The sequence below is a fragment of the Hyaena hyaena genome, unplaced genomic scaffold (assembly GCF_003009895.1).
Source record: "Hyaena hyaena isolate Hyena2069 unplaced genomic scaffold, ASM300989v1 scaffold_301, whole genome shotgun sequence".
NCBI lineage: Eukaryota > Metazoa > Chordata > Mammalia > Carnivora > Hyaenidae > Hyaena > Hyaena hyaena.
The window spans coordinates 1,519,620-1,540,255 of record NW_024080932.1 but is presented as its reverse complement, the minus strand read 5'-3'; the positions used below and the strand labels follow the sequence as shown (position 1 = coordinate 1,540,255).

Here is a 20,636-nt window from a genome sequence, read left to right as displayed (position 1 = left end):
CCCTAAGATTCCATTTCTTCATTTGTTAAATGTGGGGAGAGCATCTTCCTGTCATGCTGAATGTGGTTGTCCGTGTGGGTGTGGGCGGACAGTGTACTTTGGCAAACAGCGTGTGAGTGAGACTCTATTTCCCCATGGCATCCCTCAGGGAATTACAAATCTCGGTTTCTCTTTTCCCAGCTTCATTCTGATATTGACTCTGGTGATGGGAACATTAAATACATTCTCTCAGGTGAAGGAGCCGGAACAATTTTTGTGATCGATGACAAATCAGGGAACATTCATGCCACCAAGACACTGGACCGGGAAGAGAGAGCCCAGTACACGCTCATGGCACAAGCGGTGGACAGGGACACCAATCGGCCGCTGGAACCACCGTCAGAGTTCATTGTCAAGGTCCAGGACATTAATGACAACCCTCCCGAGTTCCTGCATGAGACCTATCATGCCAACGTGCCTGAGAGGTCCAACGTGGGTGCGTACATGAGGGGACACCTGTGTCATCTATAGGCCTCGTGTCCCTGTGGGGTGGGAGGCTACTGCCCATTCTCCCAAATCAGGAAGCAGAATTTACACTGCATCTTCTATGACATAGGACAAAACAAGTGTTATTTGTATAGGTGAAGTTTCAAATATTTAAGATGGACCTGAGATTTTAATATCTCATCTTATAAAACACAAGGAAGTATGGCGGAGTGGCAAGAACGTGACTGACTCCAGGTAATCCTGGTTCTGGCATTCATTAGCTATGTGACTTGGATCCAGTTCTGTCCATTTTTGCCTTAATGTTCCTTTCTTTAAAATGGAAGAATAGTTTCTAGTCTTGCAGGATTAGGGGAAATGTAGTTCAGTCACTAGTGTACACTGATGTCTAATAAGTAACAGTAATGGTAATATTTGTTGCATGTAGCATCATACTAATTAATTGACTTACATGACATTATTGCATTTCTTTTTTGTGATAATTCATCTTCGCAGTGAGGTGGGTCCTATTTGACATATTTTGCAAATGGGAAACCCAAGCTAGAAACAGGATAACTAATTTATAGGAAGTCATCTGAGCTATTAAGTGGCTCCAGAATACACACAGAATCATGACACTATGCCACCATCTGTTAGAATGATTTAGAAGGAAATGTGACTTTTCATCATGGCTAAAGACATTCTGCATTGTTAAAGAATATTTCTCTGAAGGATTTCTTCAACAAGCCACCTTTTCCTGGCAACAACTTTTGCCTGGCTTTATAGAATGCATTCATTTGTGGTCTTTTGAGAAACATGCCTCATATTAGGAAGGGCTTATCTTTCAGACAGTGATCAGGACTGTTCTGATCAGAGAATGAGTCTGATTATATGAACCAGAGATTTTAGAGCCTAAATGAACTTAAGAATCATAAGGGGCAAACTTCCCATTTTACAGATGAGAAAACCAAGTACCAAGAATGGGAACCAACCAACCAACCTTAGATCCAGAAGGGACTCTAGGACCCTATGCTCCTTCCACTTTGCATGTAGAACCTGGGATGTGGATTTTTTTTTTAAAGCCTATTTTTTCCCCCTCCTCCAGATAAAGTAGGTTTTTTTTCATACTTTATGAAGGCAGGCCTGAGTCACTTGCCTCTCTTCCCTGGCCGTGAGGGGTCCCTTAGTTTCTTGGTAATTGCCTTGGGATTTTAATGAGAAAAAGCCAACATGAACTAAATCGTTAAATAGGGGTCTGTAGCCTGAGCAACTGAGCCAGAAGGTAAAGCGTGCCTCAAAAAGAACGCTTCAGAGAATCTACGTTGTTCCTACCTCTGGGAGTTCCTTGATGCTGGGGGCTAACACCCAGGCTTTCCGTCATGGCTTCCGAGAGGAGTATCTGGGGTGTCACAGTATTGGGTTGCCGTTATGGTGGTGCCCCTGACCGGCCAGGTGGACTGTCACATCGTTCTCATTCTGTCATGTGTAAAGTGAGGATAATGGAAACTGTGATGAGGGTTAAGTAAAATACAAAGTCATAATGGACTAAGTGCAGTTCTAGAAACAAATGAAGCATAAAAATGTCATACTTCTCCTAGCTCAGCCACAGTGTTACAGGCTAGGCCTCTTCTCCCTCATACATGTCCACTGCCTAGAATAGTGCCTGGTCCTATGGGAAGAGCTGGAGAAAAGTTGTTTGCACGAATTAATGAATTACAGAAAAGTAATTAGGAAAAAAAGCAAGATTCCTTTTATACCGTATAAAAACCACTGACAATTGTAAATTAAGGGGTTGTCAGAAGCTGTGTCAGTGGGCCCCCTTGCCATCCACCCAGGACCTTCCCTTCTGCTGGAAACATCAAGGGAAGACCCTGGGTTTGGCTGGTTGCTGGATCGGGGTTAGACTAATGACTCTGGCAATAATCTGCTTTGCAAAGTAGATTGTATAAGTTCCTACCTCTCACATCCAGTTTCTCAAAATACAATTGTTGTCAAAACGAGGGGCAGAGGGATGCTGGCAGAATACACGGGCAAGCCCCGAACAGTGCCTGGCACGGAGAGGCACTAACTGCCATTTCCCTTCCCTTGGCATCTCCCCCCATTCTGTAGTACAGCACTTTGTGCCCTCAAATCCTTGTGACCTTCAAGGAACAGAGGTTTTTTCTGGGAGAAACAGAATCCTGTCTTCCTTCATTTCCCTGGTTTCCTTTCCTTCGGACCCATAGATGCCTTAAGGGTGGTGTCGATTAAATCACTACCAGACCTGTTAGAGGTGGGAAGATGCAGTTCTCATGTCATCAGGGAACAACATTCCGTACAATATTTATAGCCATAAATTAATTAAAATGTAGTATTAGAAGCTACTTTATTACATGCAAAGCAACAATAAAATGATGTATTTATTGTGCTGCTACAGATGGAAGAGTACACTCTGTCCTTTTGCGAAAAGCAATTCATCATTAATTATCTTTTATTTTACTCTTTGGAAAGATTATTATTTAATTCTTTGATATACTGAACACTTCAGTTGTGCGGGTCTTAGAATGTTTTTGCATTAATGTTCATATTGTTATTTTAACTACTAAGCAGAGCACAGTGCACTATGAACATAGAAAGTTTATTTTTAAGCTATGGGGTTTTTTTAAAGGAAGGAAAGAGGGAAAGAAGAAGAGGAAGAGAGGAAGGAAGATTATTTTACATCTGAACCCCTGAAAACTGAGAGCACGTTAAATAATCACAATGCTTTTCTCAGTTTTTAAATTTAAGATGGAACTTCATAAACTAGAATATAATCCAAAAAGCTGAAGGGGTGTTGCTAATGGATTTATTTCACTTTTAAGGGACGTCGGTAATCCAGGTGACAGCTTCAGATGCAGATGATCCCACCTATGGAAACAGCGCGAAGTTAGTATACAGCATCCTAGAAGGACAACCCTACTTTTCAGTAGAAGCACAGACAGGTACCGTGTGGTGTTTTTGGGATCTGTGGCACTTGTGAATAAGGAGTCCAGGCTTCCTCACTAAACCCCTTTGAGTCTCAGTTTTCTCAAACACAGGCAAGGCCACCTGACAGGATTGTTGAGACGATTAGATACTGTGCAGGCCCGTGCCTGTACATGGTTAGCATCTGATGAACCTTATTTATGATGGTTTCTGTCTCTGTGTCACCATGTCACAATAATAAATGCAATCTTAAAATATAACTTTTATCTTAAAATTATATCTTACATTCTTGTTGTTGTTGATAATGTTTATTTATTTTCAAGAGAAAGAGAGACAGAGCATGAGCAGGGTAGGGACAGAGAGAGCGGGAGACAAAGAATCCGAGGCAGGCTTCAGGCTCTGAGCTGTCAGCACACAACCTGATGCAGGGCTTGAACCCACAGACCACAAGATCATGACCTGTGCTGAAGTTGGATACTCAACTGACTGACCTATCCAGGTGCCCCTTAAAATCATGACTTAAAGTTCAACTTAAGTTTAAGAATTTATCTTGATGGCACGCCTGGGTGACTCAGTCGGTTAAGTGTCTGACTTCAGCTCAGGTCATGATCTCAGTGCTCCTGAGTTCGAGCTCCATGTCGGGCTCTGTGCTGACAGCTCAGAGCCTGGAGCTGCTTCAGATTCTGTGACTCCCTCTCTCTCTGCCCCTCCCCTGCTCACACTCTCTCTCTCTGTCTCTCAAAAAACAAATAAACATTTTTTTAAAAATAATGCTCAGGTGTGTTTGGGACGTGGCACATTCCCTCTACTGTGCTTATAGATTCCCCATGGGTGTTACTCAGAAAGAAGACTGAAGAGTTCTTACAGAAAACAAGCAGCAAACCTAAAGAGTGAAAACATGTAATCCCCCAAACCAAAATGGTCTGCTTCACTTATACCAAACTTTATTCTAAGGTCCTTTCATTAGAACAAACACTGAAGTACTGTGAAAGTTCTAGTCTACAATATCATCCCTGAAACTGCTGCCTTTTCCCACAATCTGCCCCATTTATTTGAAAGATATTTGCAAATAATCCACATTTGTAATTATAGTTAAAAACTATATGAAATATAAATATATATTAATATGTATACAGAGAGACTGTCAATCAGAAAAGCTTCCCATTTACTGGATATAACTTCCACTGACCTACAAATTATTTATTTGTAGCCACTTTGCTCCAGAACACAGTCCGTGGGGCTGTGTGGCTACGATTTCATCGAATGCATTGCCTTTCTGGATTAACCAAAGAAAAATTGGGGATTTCATCTAGATTTTTGAGATGTTAAAAACTGGTGGAGGAATTCCAGTTGCAACCTTCATTTTTCTCAAGGATTCGTGATTAGGAACCACCACTTTGAACATATCAAAGTATTTAACAGATAAGGAGAACAAGACTCAGTGAGTTCAAGGGTGTTGCTGGGAAACACAGACCTCAGGACTAGGAGAGAGGGACAAGGGAGCTCTCTGCATATTCCCGATATAAATGTTACCATATCTACAGAGAGGAAAAGCTTGCACACATTTTCCAGAGAGATTTAAGTGAGCATGGTTTTCATACAAATCAAGTGCTAATATCCAGGGATCATGTAGAAATCAATCACTGATTTACCACTGTGGTCGGTGATGGGTGATAGCACAACAATGTTTGTATAAGTGTTGTTTATGTTTTTAATTCACCTGGCTTACTCCTTTAAAATTTAATAATTACATTTTAATGTATTGCATGCAATGTATGCCACCTACATGTAACCTAATATGGACCATAGAAATGTTTCTAAGAGTTGCATGCTGGGTTAGAGTTTCAAAAGATTCTGCTGGCAATTCAAAAGTGGGGGTTTAGTCATGGCTATCCATGCAGTGAGCCCTCAGATATTTCAGGCTTTAGGATCTTGAAGTGTTATGCCTGAGTATAATGAGGTTATTACTTGCATTTACAATGCAACATATAAAGCATATAAACTTTTAATGCTATACGAATTATGACAATTTGCTGAGAAAGACAATAAATGGCGCTCCAGGTATGGCTACTTCTCATTATAATTATCATGTCAAAGTGACTCTCTGCGAGGGCAGGAGCTTTTGTATTCCTCTCTGATTCCCTTGTGCCTAGAACTTTTTATGTTTTAATGTTGTTACCAACAAATAAGTGTGATGTTTTCCACTGCGTATCCAGGTATCATCAGAACAGCCCTCCCCAACATGGACAGGGAAGCCAAGGAGGAGTACCACGTGGTGATCCAGGCCAAGGACATGGGTGGACACATGGGTGGACTCTCAGGGACAACCAAAGTGACGATCACACTGACCGATGTCAATGACAACCCACCAAAGTTTCCACAGAGTAAGTAGGTGGGCTTGGCTTTCACGTTTTAATGGGGCCACAGCTAGCCCTTCTCTGACCCGTTTCTGCTTTGCTCAGCTTTCACAAAGAAATCACAAAGAAATCTAGAAGAATGAAGTCTCTTTATCATTCATGCAAAAAATGAAAATGAAAACAATACAACAGCAACATAAAAAACTGAAGGTGGTGTAAAGCTAGTAGGAGGGAAAGGAGATGAAAAAAGTTCCACAACCCTGGGAACAGAAAACTATTTTGCTAGGTATTTCACTAGATACTGGCTCTGCGATCTAGTAATTAATTAATCTCTCTCTATGTCAGTGTTCTAATTTCTAATCTGGATGTAATAGTACTAAATAAGTTACCTATTGCTTTAAAATAGACTGCCCCAAACCTTTGTGATTTAAAACATGGTAATTATTTATTATTTGCATGAATCTGTAATTTGGGCAAAACTTGGAGGAGATCCCTTTTCTTTGTTTTGGTAGTGTCAAGTGAGGATGACTTGACTGAGGTCAGAGGATCTGCTTCCAAGAATGCTCACTCATAAGGCTGATGAGCTCGTGGTGGTTGTTGGTTTCCATCCATGTGGGTTTGCCAATGAATGGCTTGGACAGGTTCTGAAAGTGAGAGCCCCAAGGATACCAAGCAGAAACTGTATTGTCTGTTGTGACTTAACTTCAAAAATCACATGCCATCGGGGCGCATGGGTGGCTCAGTTGGTTGGGCATCCGACTTCGGCTCAGGTCATGATCTCATAGCTCGTGGGTTCGAGGCCTGCATCGGGCTCTGTGCTAATAGCTAGCTCAGAGCCTGGAGCTTGCTTCAGATTTTGTGTCTCCCTCTCTCTCTGACCCTCCCCTGCTCATGCTGTCTCTATCTCTCTCTCAAAAATAAATAAAACATTTAAAAAAAATCACATGCCATCATCTCCATAAGACTACCCAAATTTAAGCAGAATTCTTATAAGCCCCATTTTTCAATGGAAAGACTGTTAAAGTCATGTTGAAGGACTTTCATGTAGGATGAGAGATATGGCTTGGGCAATTTTTGGAGAATATAGTCTTCCATGGGTCTTAATGGAATGTTGTTGGAATAAAATAGGCTAGTATAAAATCATAATATCTGGCATAAGGTGTCAACAAATGTTAGCCATTATTATTATCTGGGGAACAGTGATCCTCCTACAAAATTGGTAAGCTTGCTGAAGGAAACAAAAGAATAAATGATTTTGAAAGATTATTACTCCTCATAATACTACAACTTCCATAATTTAATGAATAGTAATTACTACTGAATATCTCGACAAGAGCCTATATTTTAGATAAAACTAGGTTTCATAAAAGGTGCAGTAAGTGCGCATAGAATGTAGCAAAACCACCCCCCCAATAATAATCCAGTTAAAAAGATGGCCAGAAGATGGGGTGCCTGGATGGTCCATTCAGTTAAGCTTCTGACTTGATTTCAGCTCAGGTCATGATCTCATGGTTTGTGAGATCTAGTTGGGTTCTGTGCTAATACCACCGTGGAGCCTGCTTGGGATTCTCTCTCTCCCTCTGTCTCTGCCCCTCCCCAACTCTCTCTCTTTTTCAAAACAAATACATAAACTTAAAAAAAATGGACAGAAGACAGGAACAGACATTTCTCCAAAGAGGACCTACAGATGGTCAATAGGCACAAGAAAATACACTCAAGATCATTCATCATCAGGGAAATCCAAATTAAAACTATAATGACATATCACTTATTATGTGCCATAATAGTTATAAAGTCAAAAAACACAAGAAAAAATAAGCTGGTGAGGATGTGGAGGAAAAGGAACCCTCATGCACTGTTGATAGAAATGCAAACTGTTGTAGTTACTCTGAAAAACAGTATGGAGTTTCCTTAAAAAGTTAAAAATAGATGTACCCTACAATCCAGTAATCACACTACTGGGTATTTACCCAAAAAATATAAAACTATAAATCACTAATTCAAAGGGATAAATCCACCCCTATGTTTATAGGAGTATTAATTATAATAGATAAATTATGGAAGCATCCCAAGCGTCCATGGATTTATGAATGGATAAAGGAAATGGTGTGTGTGATTGTGTGTGTGTGTGTGTGTGTGTGTGTGTGTGTGTATTCCATCCATTAAAAAAAGAATGAAAAAGGGCCACCTTGGTGGCTCAGTCAGTTAAGCGTTCAACTTTGGCTCAGGTCATGATCTCACAGCCCCACGTCAGGCTCTGTACTGATAGCTCAGAGCCTGGAGCTTGCTTAGGATTCTGTGACTCTCTCTCTCTTTGCCCCACCCCTGCTCGTGTTATGTCTGTCTCTCTCTGTCTCTCAAAAAAGAAATAAACATTAAAACAAATTAAAGAATAGAATGAAATAGTACCATTTGCAATGACATGGATGGAGCTAGAGAATATAATGCTAAGCAAAATAAGTCAGTCAGAGAAAGACAAAGCAGAAAAGAGAAAGAGAGAGAGAGAGAGAGAGAGAAACCAAGAAACAGACTCTTAATTATAGAGAACAAACTCATGGTTATCAGAGGGGAGGTAGATGGCAGATGGAGATTAAGGTGATGGAGATTAAGGAGTGCACTTGTGATGAGCAATGGGTGATATAGGGAATTGTTGAATCACTATATTATACACTTTAAACTAACACTGTAAACTATACTGGAATTAAAATTTTAAAATATATATGAATAAAAAAGAATGTAGCAAAGCCAGAACTTGAACATACATCTGTTTATATAGACATATAGATATAGACAAAGGTATGGTGTGATTGTAAAGATGCTGGTGCTGCTATTCCATGGTGTGTGTGTGAAGGGATGTTTCCCCATGAAAATGTCATCTTCACTAGATTAGGAGAGTAGCTGGTAGAGCCTGGGAGTTTATTGTCAGAGAGATGGCAATTTTTGCAAATGAGGGAACAAGAAAGGCAAACAAATATGGCCCCAGGAAGGTAGTTCAGTCATTCAGAGGAATCCAAAGACCACAATCTATGCAAGGAACACACTGAGACAGGATTACAAGGCAATAACCAGTTCTCTTGGCATACCAAAAGAGGTGAAGAAAGACTGCTTTGCCTGGTCAGGCACAAAGTTCAGCATCTCCAATCAGCTTAAGGCTCATATAGCATTCTAAGAAACTACATGCTCCATGATCCACACTGCAAAATTGTTTGGTATGCTAGAAGGAAAAGGCCAAACAGGATTATTAGCAGGCAGCCATTAAGGCCTTTGCTCACATGCAGTCACATGGTAAAGTTATATTGCTAAAGTGCAGATACTAGTTTCATTGCCATGAACTCCAATGAGATTTGGAGAAAACCAACTCAGAGCAGGTTTCTTTAAGCTTTCCTATAAATTGGCAATTATTTACAGAGCTTATCTACAGAGACTCCACCACCCAGTTGACCTTGACTGTGCATATTCTGGCGTGATTAAGTTGAATATGGGTCCAACCTGAAAGCATTCAAAGCCACATACTATAGATAAATATAGACAGAGTACTGGAACTGATGAAATCCATGGAAAAGGGAACCTAAAACTTAAAGAGTTTAAGTAACTTGCCCCAAACCACTCAGCTTTCAAGTGGTAGAGACAAGGTTCCCAACCCCTGTTTCTCTATATTGTTTCACATGGAATATTTTTTACATTGGAAGTACAGATAAGATCATTTCAAATCTGGCTTCCCTACTGAAAAGCTTCCAGGGGCTTTCACCAAGTTTAAACAAAACCATTCCATCTCCTGCAATGGCCTTTTTACATAGATGGGCCCCAGCCTACCTGTGTACCCTCACCTCTTACAGAAGGCTCCAGTCACACCTGTCCTCTGGCTTCTGTATGTCATCAACATGTGCCCACTTCAGGGACTCTGCCATTTGTTCTTTGCTTTGTTTGTAATTTTTATCCCCAGAGATTCATGTGACCGACTGCTCAGTCCCTTCAGGTGCCTTCTACTGAAGGATGTCTTCTCTGGCCAACCAATTCCAAATCATTTTCGATTCTCCCCCTTTCTTCTCCTCACACAGCACAAGTAACACAAGTATACACATTCACACACACATATCACATATTCATGTACATATTCATACTCACACGTGCATATTTGTACCACACAACCACATACACACACTCAGACACATATTCACACATACACATTCCACCTCACACACCATAATACACTCATACACACACTCACATCCTCGCTGTCCTATTACTCTCTACCACTTATCCTTCTTTATTTTTCTTCTTTCTAGCAGTGGCATCAGAGTATGTATACATTGCTGTTTTTTTCCTCTCCAGTGCACCTCACTAAGGGAAGAAACTTATTTCTTTTACTAAATTTCTTAAACTAAATTTCATTTACTACTGAGTCCCCAGGGCCTAGAGCAGCACCTGGCACAAAGTAGGTTCCCAGAAAATATAAACTAAATATATAAGGACAGACCATACTGTCCAAATGTATTTCCAGATAAGGCAGGGCTTTATCAAACGGTGAAGGAGGTGAAGTAAAAGGAGAGTACATATAGAGTTAGAAGGCTCATGACCTTGATGAGTATAAAATTTGCATTTGATTTTTTTTTTTAAATATGGAGCTGTGGAATGTTTTTAAACAGAGAGGAGGTTTTCCTGGGTGCCTGGCAGTGCCTTGGAATTAATTCATAGACCATCGTGAAGACATGAAAAGAAGTCTTTGCTCTTTGAATGTGTAAAGAATATACATGGTCCTCCATCACTTCCTGATGGGAAATGGAACTGAGCATTGTTTTCCTTTTTCACTTGTGGCAGGTAACCCCACCACATCACCCTGGACCCCGATACTGTTTTATCAGCCTTTGTAGAACACATTTCTTTGACAAGCAGGCCATGTGGGATCTTCTTTCCCAGCCATTCACTTCTTTCATGTTTTCAATCAATAGAAAGTTCAATTTCAAACCCTTTGAGAAATTTATTGGGACTCAATGAAATCCAAAGTCTTACAGCTGCCAAATAAAAGGGAAAATAAAATAGACACCTTCTTCTTCTAGGTGTATACCAGATGTCTGTGTCAGAAGCAGCTGTCCCCGGGGAGGAAGTAGGAAGAGTAAAGGCAAAAGACCCAGACATTGGGGAAAATGGCTTAGTCACCTACAATATCGTGGATGGAGATGGCATGGAATTGTTTGAAATCACGACGGACTATGAGACACAGGAAGGCGTGGTCAAACTGAAAAAGGTGAGTTCGGGTGAGGAATCAGGTGGGTCCGCAGTGCAGCCAGCTCTGCCAAAGCAACACTGCAAGGGATGGAGAGGGGAAGGTTAAAAGAGGAGAATGTGGGCAAGGTTGGGGGGGGGGGGGCTGACCTGACTTTGCAGTTGAGCTCCCAGCTCTGGGGAGATAACAGAACTGTATCCCTTTCTGGTACTGCAGAGGGAGCTAGCAAAAGGGCTGAGGATGCTGGCCGACTACTTGTTAGCTTTTGTGTGATTTGGCACACTTTTCACATGGAAGGTAGACAGCTAGTAGATATAGGTTTTATTTTTTATCTTATTATTTATTTTTTTTATTATTTCTGAGAGAGAGAGGGAGAGAGAAAGAGAGCGAGCAGGGGAGGGTCAGAGAGAGAGGGAGAGAGAGGAAGCAGTTTCCAGGCTCTGAGCTAGCTGTCAGCACAGAGCCTGACGTGGGGCTCAAACCCATGAGCCATGAGACCATGACCTAAGCCGAAGTCAGACACCCAACCACCTGAGCCACCCAGGTGCCCCAATCTAGGTTTTAGAGAAACAGCCCTGAGCATGGAAGGGGTTCCTCCTTGGGCTCTGCCAAGCTAACTCTGTTAATAAAGGCTGTTCGGAATGTTTCCTATCTGAGGCTTCCAAGGGACATCACATTGCTGGGCCTTCTGGGAAATATGAGCCAATCCTCTGCTTGATTTTCTCTCAAAATTGAGCTTGAGAAACAACCACAGTGGACCTTCCCCGTTAGTCAGTTGACCTGTCTCCAGAAATGTGTCCCAGAGTTAACTCACAGCAAAGAGGAGTTTATTGTTTGTCCTTGTTGTGTTCTAAAAATCTAAAATTTACTCTATACTAAATATAGACCAGATAAAGCCTGAGCCTCTACCAACATTTATTTTTCAGAAAAATCATATAAAGTAGATACTATTTTCCCAATGGGCAGTAGTACCTCAGTTTAAATATGAAGAGATTGGGACTCAGATTAAATAATTTGACCCTGTCTTAATCACACACCTAGCAATTCACAGACGTGAAATTCAAACCTGGGTATTCTGGAACATTCTTCCTACTCAAGATGTTTTAGGGACAGCTGGGCCAGAAAGAGATTCTCAAGGAATCCAGAAAGGATTCACTTTCAAGTGAAGAAACAGTTACAATATTTTCTGAAACGGTTTTCCCCCCTGATTTACCACTTGAGAAATCAACACCTCTCCATCATCAAAGTGTATGGAGCATTAAATCTGAATTGGATGATGGGATTACCTTGGTTTTAATCAAGCATTCATTTTCAACTTGGTTTTGTAGCATGAATATTAAGCTCCTTGGTGTGATGGAAAAGATTGGACTGTAACACTGATAAAAAATTAATTTGAAGAATCAATAAAGAGGCCAGTAGCTGGAGAACAGGGGTGGGGGAAATTCCTGGGAGGAATCTTTTAGTTAAGGAAGTAGAGAGAGATGTGCTGTAGGAAGCTAGCTTTTCATAATACTTGGCAACACTGTTGGATTTGGGAGATTTATTAGAGGACACAAAGCAAAGAGAGGGCAGGGGCTGACTCTTTTGTAAAACAATATGGAAACTGGGATGAACTTTGGATACTTAGAAAAGTCAACATTACTGACAATTAATTAGTGGCCATGGCAGCCTAATTATCAGCCATGATGAGCTGGGGTAAGCACTCCCTCTGGTTTTCCTCTAGAAAAATAGCTCAGTGGGATGCCTGTGTGGCTCAGTCAGTTAAGCATCCAACTTTGGCTCAGGTCATGATCTTTTGGTTTGCATGTGTGAGCCCTGCGTTGGGCTCTGTGCTGACAGCTCAGAGCCTGGAGCTTGCTTCATATTCTGTGCCCCCTTTCTCTCTGCCCACTTCTCTCTCACTCTCTCTCTCTCTCTCTCTCCCCTAAGTAAACATTAAAAAAGTATAAAAAATAGCTGAGTGACTTGTGTGTTAGCATAGAGCTGTCAACTCACCTTGTTAATTAATATTACTATCTTTTCTCCCTGACACTGACATATGAGCTTTGACATCAGCAATTCCTGCCTCCCACCTTCTGCTGTTCAAGTAATTGGGTAGTTCATTATGCTGAGGTTGTCACCTGTTTTCAATGTATTCAGGGTATAAACACATACTGTGTCTCTAAGATCCTGAAACATTTAAATCACCCCATGGAACTCACACATTGTAAATGAGCTCTCTGCATATGATTAATTTGCACACTTTCCCCCAATTCAACATGTTTATTCCAGGAAATGAAATAATCTTCTATAAATCCCTGAAGTTTAGTCTTAGAACACAGTAATATGTTATTTAATTTGTAAAAGAATGTTTGTTTGAACTTGTAGTTCGGAGCTCTAAATGTCCACCAGGAAAGAAGAGAATTTTGAGTGGCAAATTTAATAGAATAAAATGATGGATCCTCTGGAAGTCATTGTATATGTTTAAATAATATAAGAGAGTATGGAGAGATCGTGGGCATATTTTTCTTTTAAAATAGTCTTCAATATTGTATTTTCACTCATTTCTTTATTCATTGACCCATTTTTCTGCCAAGAGTTATTGCATTCTTATCATTTGCCAGCAGGCCCCTTGTGAGAGGCTGGGCATCTAAAGTTGGAGACAGAGTCCTGGCTATAGGGAAGTCATAGTTTAACAGGACAGTTAACTAAAAAGACAATTAAAATTGAGCAGGTTTTGTTTTCTCAGTCTGGGCACTATTAACATTTTAGGACAGATGCTTCTTTGTTGCCCGGGGCTGTTCTGTGCACTGTGGGGTGTTGAGCAGCACCCTTTGCCTCTCCTTACCAGATGTAAGTGCACGTACTACTCTACCCTACCTGCTGTGATGATTTAAAAATAGCTCTAGACATTGCCTCATATCCCCGAGGTAAGGTCGAGCAAAATCGCTCCCCAGTTGAGAACAAACTGTAATAAAGTGTGATAAAATCTATGAATATGGGTCATGAATGACTTCTTACAGGAGTAAAAATTTAATCCTAGAGAAGTAGGAATCTACCAGATAGATAAGGAGAGGAAGGACTGAGGGCTCTTATTATGGGAACAGGACACATTTAGAAAACTTGAATAAGCTCAGTCTTGAGAGTTTAGAGATGGATACCGAGGGACCAGTTGCAGAAGTGTTGTTGGAATCCGAGGGGGAAATTACAAAGAACTGAAGAAGGCAGAAGAGGTGAAGATGAAGGATTCAAGAGACATTTAGGAGGTAGAATCATTCACGTATCGAATAGCTTAGGAAGCAATAAATATTTCTTGAGTATTGATTCTGTGTCAGACACAGTAAGTGTCAGGGGTGTAATGGCGCATAAGAGAAAGGCTACCCTCAGGATATTCCAACAGTCTCTGTGTGGCTAATGGAAGAACCAGTGCAAAATAAAAATGAAACATGGTGGATTCTGGGAGGAAAATCCAATCTGTTAGTTGCAACGCCGTTGATCAAGTGGGCACCCATCTCTTGCAGAGATCCTGGCACGGTTTCTGAGCTATTCCCTTTCAACCGAATAAACTCCTCATAAAGCAGTATAAGAGCAGCATTAGAAGGCATTTTAAATATCCCCTATTTTAATAAAACTATTTTTATGTCTGATTATTTTTTTATATTCTTTGTCCACATGTATATACATATGGATATATAACATTTGACACAGTCACAATCATAGAGTGATCTGATTTGTTAATTTAATGTCACATCATAAACAGTTTACATGCTGTTATATAATATACTTAATCATTTTTAATGACTACATAACATCCTATCCTATTGATGGACCATTATTTCCTTAATAAAATCTCACAGTTGGATTTGGTGTTTTGTGTGTATGTTTCCCTGATTAGATATAACCCTTTATTATATCTGACAAACACCAGGCACTTCTGAATATTGTTTGTTTTGGTTTTCTGTTGAATTAATCCCTCAGGGAGAATTCTCAGAGGTGGGATTAGAGTAAACTGAGGGGTATTAAGATTTTATGGTTTATGTAGTATGTTGCCTCATTTAGCTTTATTTCAACTACTCATCGCATGAGTATAAATGTTTACAGGGGAAAGTACCTTAAATCTTTTTTGGAAGGAGTCAAGGTATAAATTGTAGGTAAATGCTTAAAGGTTATTCATCCATATGCCCTGCTCCCCATTCAGACAAAACAATTGGTTTAGATGACCGCTTGTCCAGGGGAGCGGGGAAGCAAAGATCAACAAGACTCAGCAAAGTCCTTTGGAGTGCTCCCCACTCAGCAGGGGTGAGAGGTGAGGGACTGCAGAAAGGCAGCTCAGAGAAGCTGAGAACTTCCCAAGGCAGTGAGGATTGGACTGACCGCCAGAAGACTCAGTCAAATCTCACCCAACTAGGAAAGGACATTCCACACAAATGTTGGCAAGGATTTGGGGAGTTTTGCTTGGAATCTGAAAAGATAGATCAGGCTGCAGGGTGACTATTCACCTCAATATCAATGGTGTTTTCCATTGGGAACACGGGTCTGGGCTCTGGGTCCCTAGCCATATCCCTAAATCAAGTTCAAAAATGTTCTGCTCTGGGCGCCTGGGTGGCTCAGTCGGTTAAGCATCCGACTTCAGCTCAGGTCATGATCTCACGGTTTGTGGGTTCGAGCCCTGCATCGGGCTCTGTGCTGACAGCTGGCTTAGAGCCTGGAGCCTGCTTCAGATTCTGTGTCTCCCTCTCTCTCTGACCCTTCCCTGCTCACGCTGTCTCTCTCTCTCGGAAATAAATAAAATGTTAAAAAAAATTAAAAAAAAAAATGTTCTGCTCTAAGAGCATCACCAGGGTACCTGACGTTAGAAAATTTCTCCTTACCTGGCCTCAGAGCTATGATATTCTAGTTCTTTATTTTGTCTAAAAATTGCAGAGATGTTTGGGAAATTGCAGCAATCTCATACCTGGAGCCGATAAAGAACATTGCTTTCTGCTGCTCAGTAACCCAAAGAAAGGTTACAGAGGAGCTGCTGAGTCCCAGAATGGTGCATCAGCTGTATCTGATGCTACTTCAGGAAAAAAGAGTGTTCCCTGAGCCAGGTGGAAGATGATGGGAAAACTTTGAATGTGTTTCTCCTTCCTGAAAGTGGAATCATCCTTAGTTTTTGAGCTTTGTAGAATTAGGTCAGGACTAAACCCTGTGATTATGTGCCCATTCACAATAAGTGTTTGCCAGGCAGTTGACAACAGCATGGCAGACAGATGCTAACCTTAAAAGACCCAATTCTTTCCAAACATTTGGTCGTTCAGCATCAGCCAGAGTGCTAATTAGAAAGTTCTGTTTCCGAGGCATCAGAACTTGTTGCTCGGCCCCAATTTTACTTCTTACCTTTTGCTGACTGATTCTCTGTCTCTCCTCTCATTCAAGACACAGGGAGTGTTCCTGTCAATTTTACCAGAACTGCAGTCATTTGAATAATACTTCTTAATTTCCTTTGAGTCTGTGTAAAATCTATACAGTTGATAATTTTTGCCTTTAAGGGGACTTCTTTTAAACATATTTGCATTCTTTTAACAAAAAAGCATATTCTCATTGGCCTACAGCACTTGCCACAAATGGAAGGTAACCTAGAAATGAACACAAGAAAAACAAAACGATGCCATTACATTCTAGCTCAACAGTTGAATCAGTGCCTCTCAAAAGGAGATTAGGAAGCATATTTTATGTTAAAAAGTAGCACTATACTGAGGTATACTGATGAATCCCTGGTGTTTTTGGTAATGGAAGAATTAGAAAAGGAATAATAGTATCAATAAGTAACTTAATAAATTAATGTCATTCAGTAAATCCATCCACCAAAATTACCCATAAACCACGTGAGGTCATTTTAAGGGCCAGTCTTGATAAGGATCCCAGACTTTAGGAAATGATAAAAAAATTAAAAATTAAGCTATCAATATGATTAGCCCAGCTCTGTGTTTGTGTGTGTGTGTGTGTGTGTGTGTGTGTGTGTGTGTGTGTGTTTAGAGGACAACAGTCTTCTAACAAGACATACTTTTGCTGAATTCAGTGGATATTTTTATTATGAAGATTCATAGTACTTTACAGAATGAGCTACAATATTTGCTTTTGCAATGTTTTAATTTCTTTCCTTAGATGATTTTGGTGACTGATTTGAACAGCCTTATTGTTGTTATGTAGAATGAAGTTCATTTTTGATGATGTGGTCCTTCTGTGTCTATTGTGCTTCTGGAATTACACATTAAGCACATTCCAGATTTCAGCAATTGATTTGTCTGATTTTCTGACCAAATGGTTCAGGTAATTGGATATTGAATTGACACTGATTTTTTCCCTTCGAGGAACTATTCACTCTGCCCTATAAAACAATCTGGTCTTTCTCCTCCATGTTTCTTTCAAGGCGTTGGTTGCCAATCATGTCTTCTTTCTTGCCAGCCTGTAGATTTTGAAACCAAAAGAGCATACAGCTTGAAAGTTGAGGCAGCCAACGTGCACATTGACCCGAAGTTCATCAGCAACGGGCCTTTTAAGGACACTGTGACAGTTAAGATCGCAGTGGAAGATGCGGACGAGCCCCCCATGTTCCTGGCCCCAAGTTACATCCACGAAGTCCAAGAAAATGCAGCAGCTGGCACTGTGGTTGGAAGAGTGCATGCCAAAGACCCCGATGCTGCCAACAGCCCGATAAGGTACAGACATTTATTTAAGAGCCTGGGATGAGGAACTGTAGAGGAAAGAGGTTTCAAGAAAGCCCTGAGGGAAGCACATCCTTCAGTTTCAAAAAGTATCCACGATGATCAGGTTCAATGCAGTGTAAACAAGACTAAGATTTGGAAGATGTGAACTTTACTTCTCCTCTGCTACTTTTTGAATAGGCTTGATCAAACTACATAATTTTGGTCTGCAGCAGACTTCCCAATGTACACTGGGTGGTGCAACGCTTAGCAAGGCTTGTCTCGGGGAACCAGAGTGAAGTATGGATAAGGACTGTGAAGTAATTATAAGCATTACGATTAATGGAACACCTTCCTATGCTCCAGTGACTCCATTAGGTGTGTTAGGCATATAATCTAATGTATCCCCTCAATTATATTTTATAGGAATTATCACGTAAATTGAGGGGATATGGTCAGGGCAAAGTGAGTTGCCCAGAGAGACACAGCCAGGAGAGCAAGCTCTCTCTATTTAATGGCACTGGCCACTTGGAAGAGATAACAGAGGGCCACACAAATTTAGTGTACTTTTATTATTATGATATCTTTGTGACTTAGAAAAACTATCTAGAAAAATGATTCAGAACCCTGACTTCTCCTCTCCCCAACCTGCGTTAGTGGCCAATGAGGCTGATGAAGATGATGATGGACATGAAGAGGTGAGGAAAATTGCCAGAGAAGAAGGCTTGTCACAGATTCAAGCCGTGTATGGGGCAGAAGGGCACTGCTGCCTGAAACCTGCTCTGGGGTTGGATCCCAGCAGGTGTTTATTCATCCATGGCCCCTCTGCTAGTACGTTTCTTACCTGGACTTCTTCCCTGCCTTAGCCTGGCCTCCCTGACTCCAGTTTCTTACCTACGCTTCTGTTGCCAGATTGAGCATTTTTTAAAATATTTTATTTTTGTTTTTGAGAAAGAGAGAGAGAGAAATAGAGAGAGAGAGTGTGTGTGTGTGTGAGAGAGAGAGCGGGGGAAGGACAGAGAAAGAGGGGGGCAGAGGATCTGAAGCAGGCTCCCCACAGTCAGCAGCAAGCCCTATGTGGGACCTGAGACCATGAACTGCAAGATCATGACCTCAGCCAAAGTCAGATCCTCAACCAACTGAGCCACCCAGGTGCCCCCAGACTGAGCATTTTTAACAGCACTTCTAAATGCCACATCATACTCCAGACTTGTTATCAGTGATCAAATTGTTCCCCTTGCTGCTCCCTCCAGAATAATCCCAACTCTCTTACTTAGTGTCAGGCTCTTATTTGAGCTCCTCCACCCCTGTGGCTGCTGTGTCCTGTTTATTTCTTCCATTTTTGGTCTATCCTCCCTTGGCATAAGACTCTCCATTGCAGCTAGACTGGGCCACTTCCTGTTCTCTGAAACAGAACTTACTCTTTACATGTTCCTGATTCCCACCTTTACTTGTTCTCCCTCTTGGCAGGAGCTCTGCCCCTCTTTCTTCCAAACTTACTACACTTTACTCATTTTTCCCACCTCCACTTCAATGTCACCTGTTCTGGAAATTCTTCCAGGGCATCCTACTCATGGATCAGATGTACTTTCCACCTCACAGGGCTCACCATGCAAAATCACAGTGACACCTTATGCTGTGTGTTGTCCTTGGCACACTCAAAGAGGGGCTGTCTGCCTGGTTTTGGGATTGGTAAGCTGTAGCTCACAGAAAAAATCCAGGCACCATCTGCATTTCACAGAACCTCTATATTGCTTTCATAATGGCTCCATCTTGAAGTGATATTTTCACTCCTGTGTTCAATGCTGCATTATTCACAATAACCAAGACATGGAAACAACCTCAGTATCTGTCAATGCATGAATGAAGAAAGAAAATTAGGCTTGAAAAGAAAAGGGAATCCTATCATTTGTAATAATTTGGAGGAATTTGGAGGACATTATGCTCAAACACATAAGTCAGACATAGAAAGTGAAACATAGCACTTAAACCTGGAATCTAAAAACGTCAAACTTTGAGAAACAGAGTATAGAATGGTGGTTGCCAAGGACTGGGGGGGGGAGTTGGGCAAATATTAGTCATACAGTCTAACATATGGTTACAAAATAAGTAAGCCCCAGACATCTTGTGTGTACAGCCTGGTGATTACAGTTAATAATATCTACGTGAAATTTTCTAAGAAAGTCCATTTTAAGTGTTCTCACCACACACAATGCAAAATGGTAACCGTGAGAGGTGATGAATATGTTAATTAGCTTGACCATGGTAATCATTATACAAGGTATACTTATATCAAAACACCACCCTGCACACATTACATAAAGGCTTTTTATTATTTGTCGATCATACCTCAGTAAAGTTGGGGGGAAATAGGAAACAAATATGAGCAGGAAAAACAGCTGCCATGGACAGTGGAGTTTTTCTGTTCACACCAAAGGAAATGCTGAAAGGGCAGGAAGAAATCCCAAATGAAAATGTTGTTAGTTACCTTTATATCCTTGAACATCCTATTTAGGAGAAAGAAGAAAATTACCGTTTAATGAGCATCTTCTCAGCCCCAGACAATGTGTTGCAATAAGTTATTTAAACTAACTTCTCAGACACACTTTGAAGTTCTAACTACTTTAGGATGCAATAGATGGAAACAGTGGGCTCAAAGGAATGATGTGAATTTTGCAGTCACAGAGTCAATGAGTATTGAAGGCTGGATTTTAGTCCAGATCTATCTTTGGTCCATTTTGAGCTTCTTACTCTAGGCAAACAGCCACCAATGGGAAGATTTCCCAAGGAGGTTTGAGTGTGGTCTTCTCTGTATGGAGAAAGATATATTAGATAATGACTGAGGGTCTGTGTAACAGCTCTTTTCTACTCAAAGATGTCTGTGGTGTGGATTTTAAATGAATTAGCCTTGGTTAGGTGCATTCGCAACGTTTTGGAAGAGCAATGACGTAAAAACACTTGGAGCAATTGCTCATTTCCTCTGTG

The 20,636-nt window shown here is 40.9% G+C and overlaps 1 protein-coding gene across 3 annotated transcripts in view; it reads left to right on the top strand.

The window, feature by feature from the left end:
• Positions 1-20,636, top strand: part of CDH11 (cadherin 11) — a 154,965-nt gene that overhangs the window by 109,807 nt on the left and 24,522 nt on the right. For all 3 annotated transcript variants that reach the window (XM_039247652.1, XM_039247653.1, XM_039247654.1), the window contains 5 exons: positions 181-475; positions 3,303-3,422; positions 5,622-5,789; positions 10,820-11,007; positions 17,413-17,666. In XM_039247652.1, the coding sequence (XP_039103583.1) occupies positions 181-475; positions 3,303-3,422; positions 5,622-5,789; positions 10,820-11,007; positions 17,413-17,666 (1,025 nt within the window). The remainder of the gene's footprint in view (positions 1-180; positions 476-3,302; positions 3,423-5,621; positions 5,790-10,819; positions 11,008-17,412; positions 17,667-20,636) is intronic.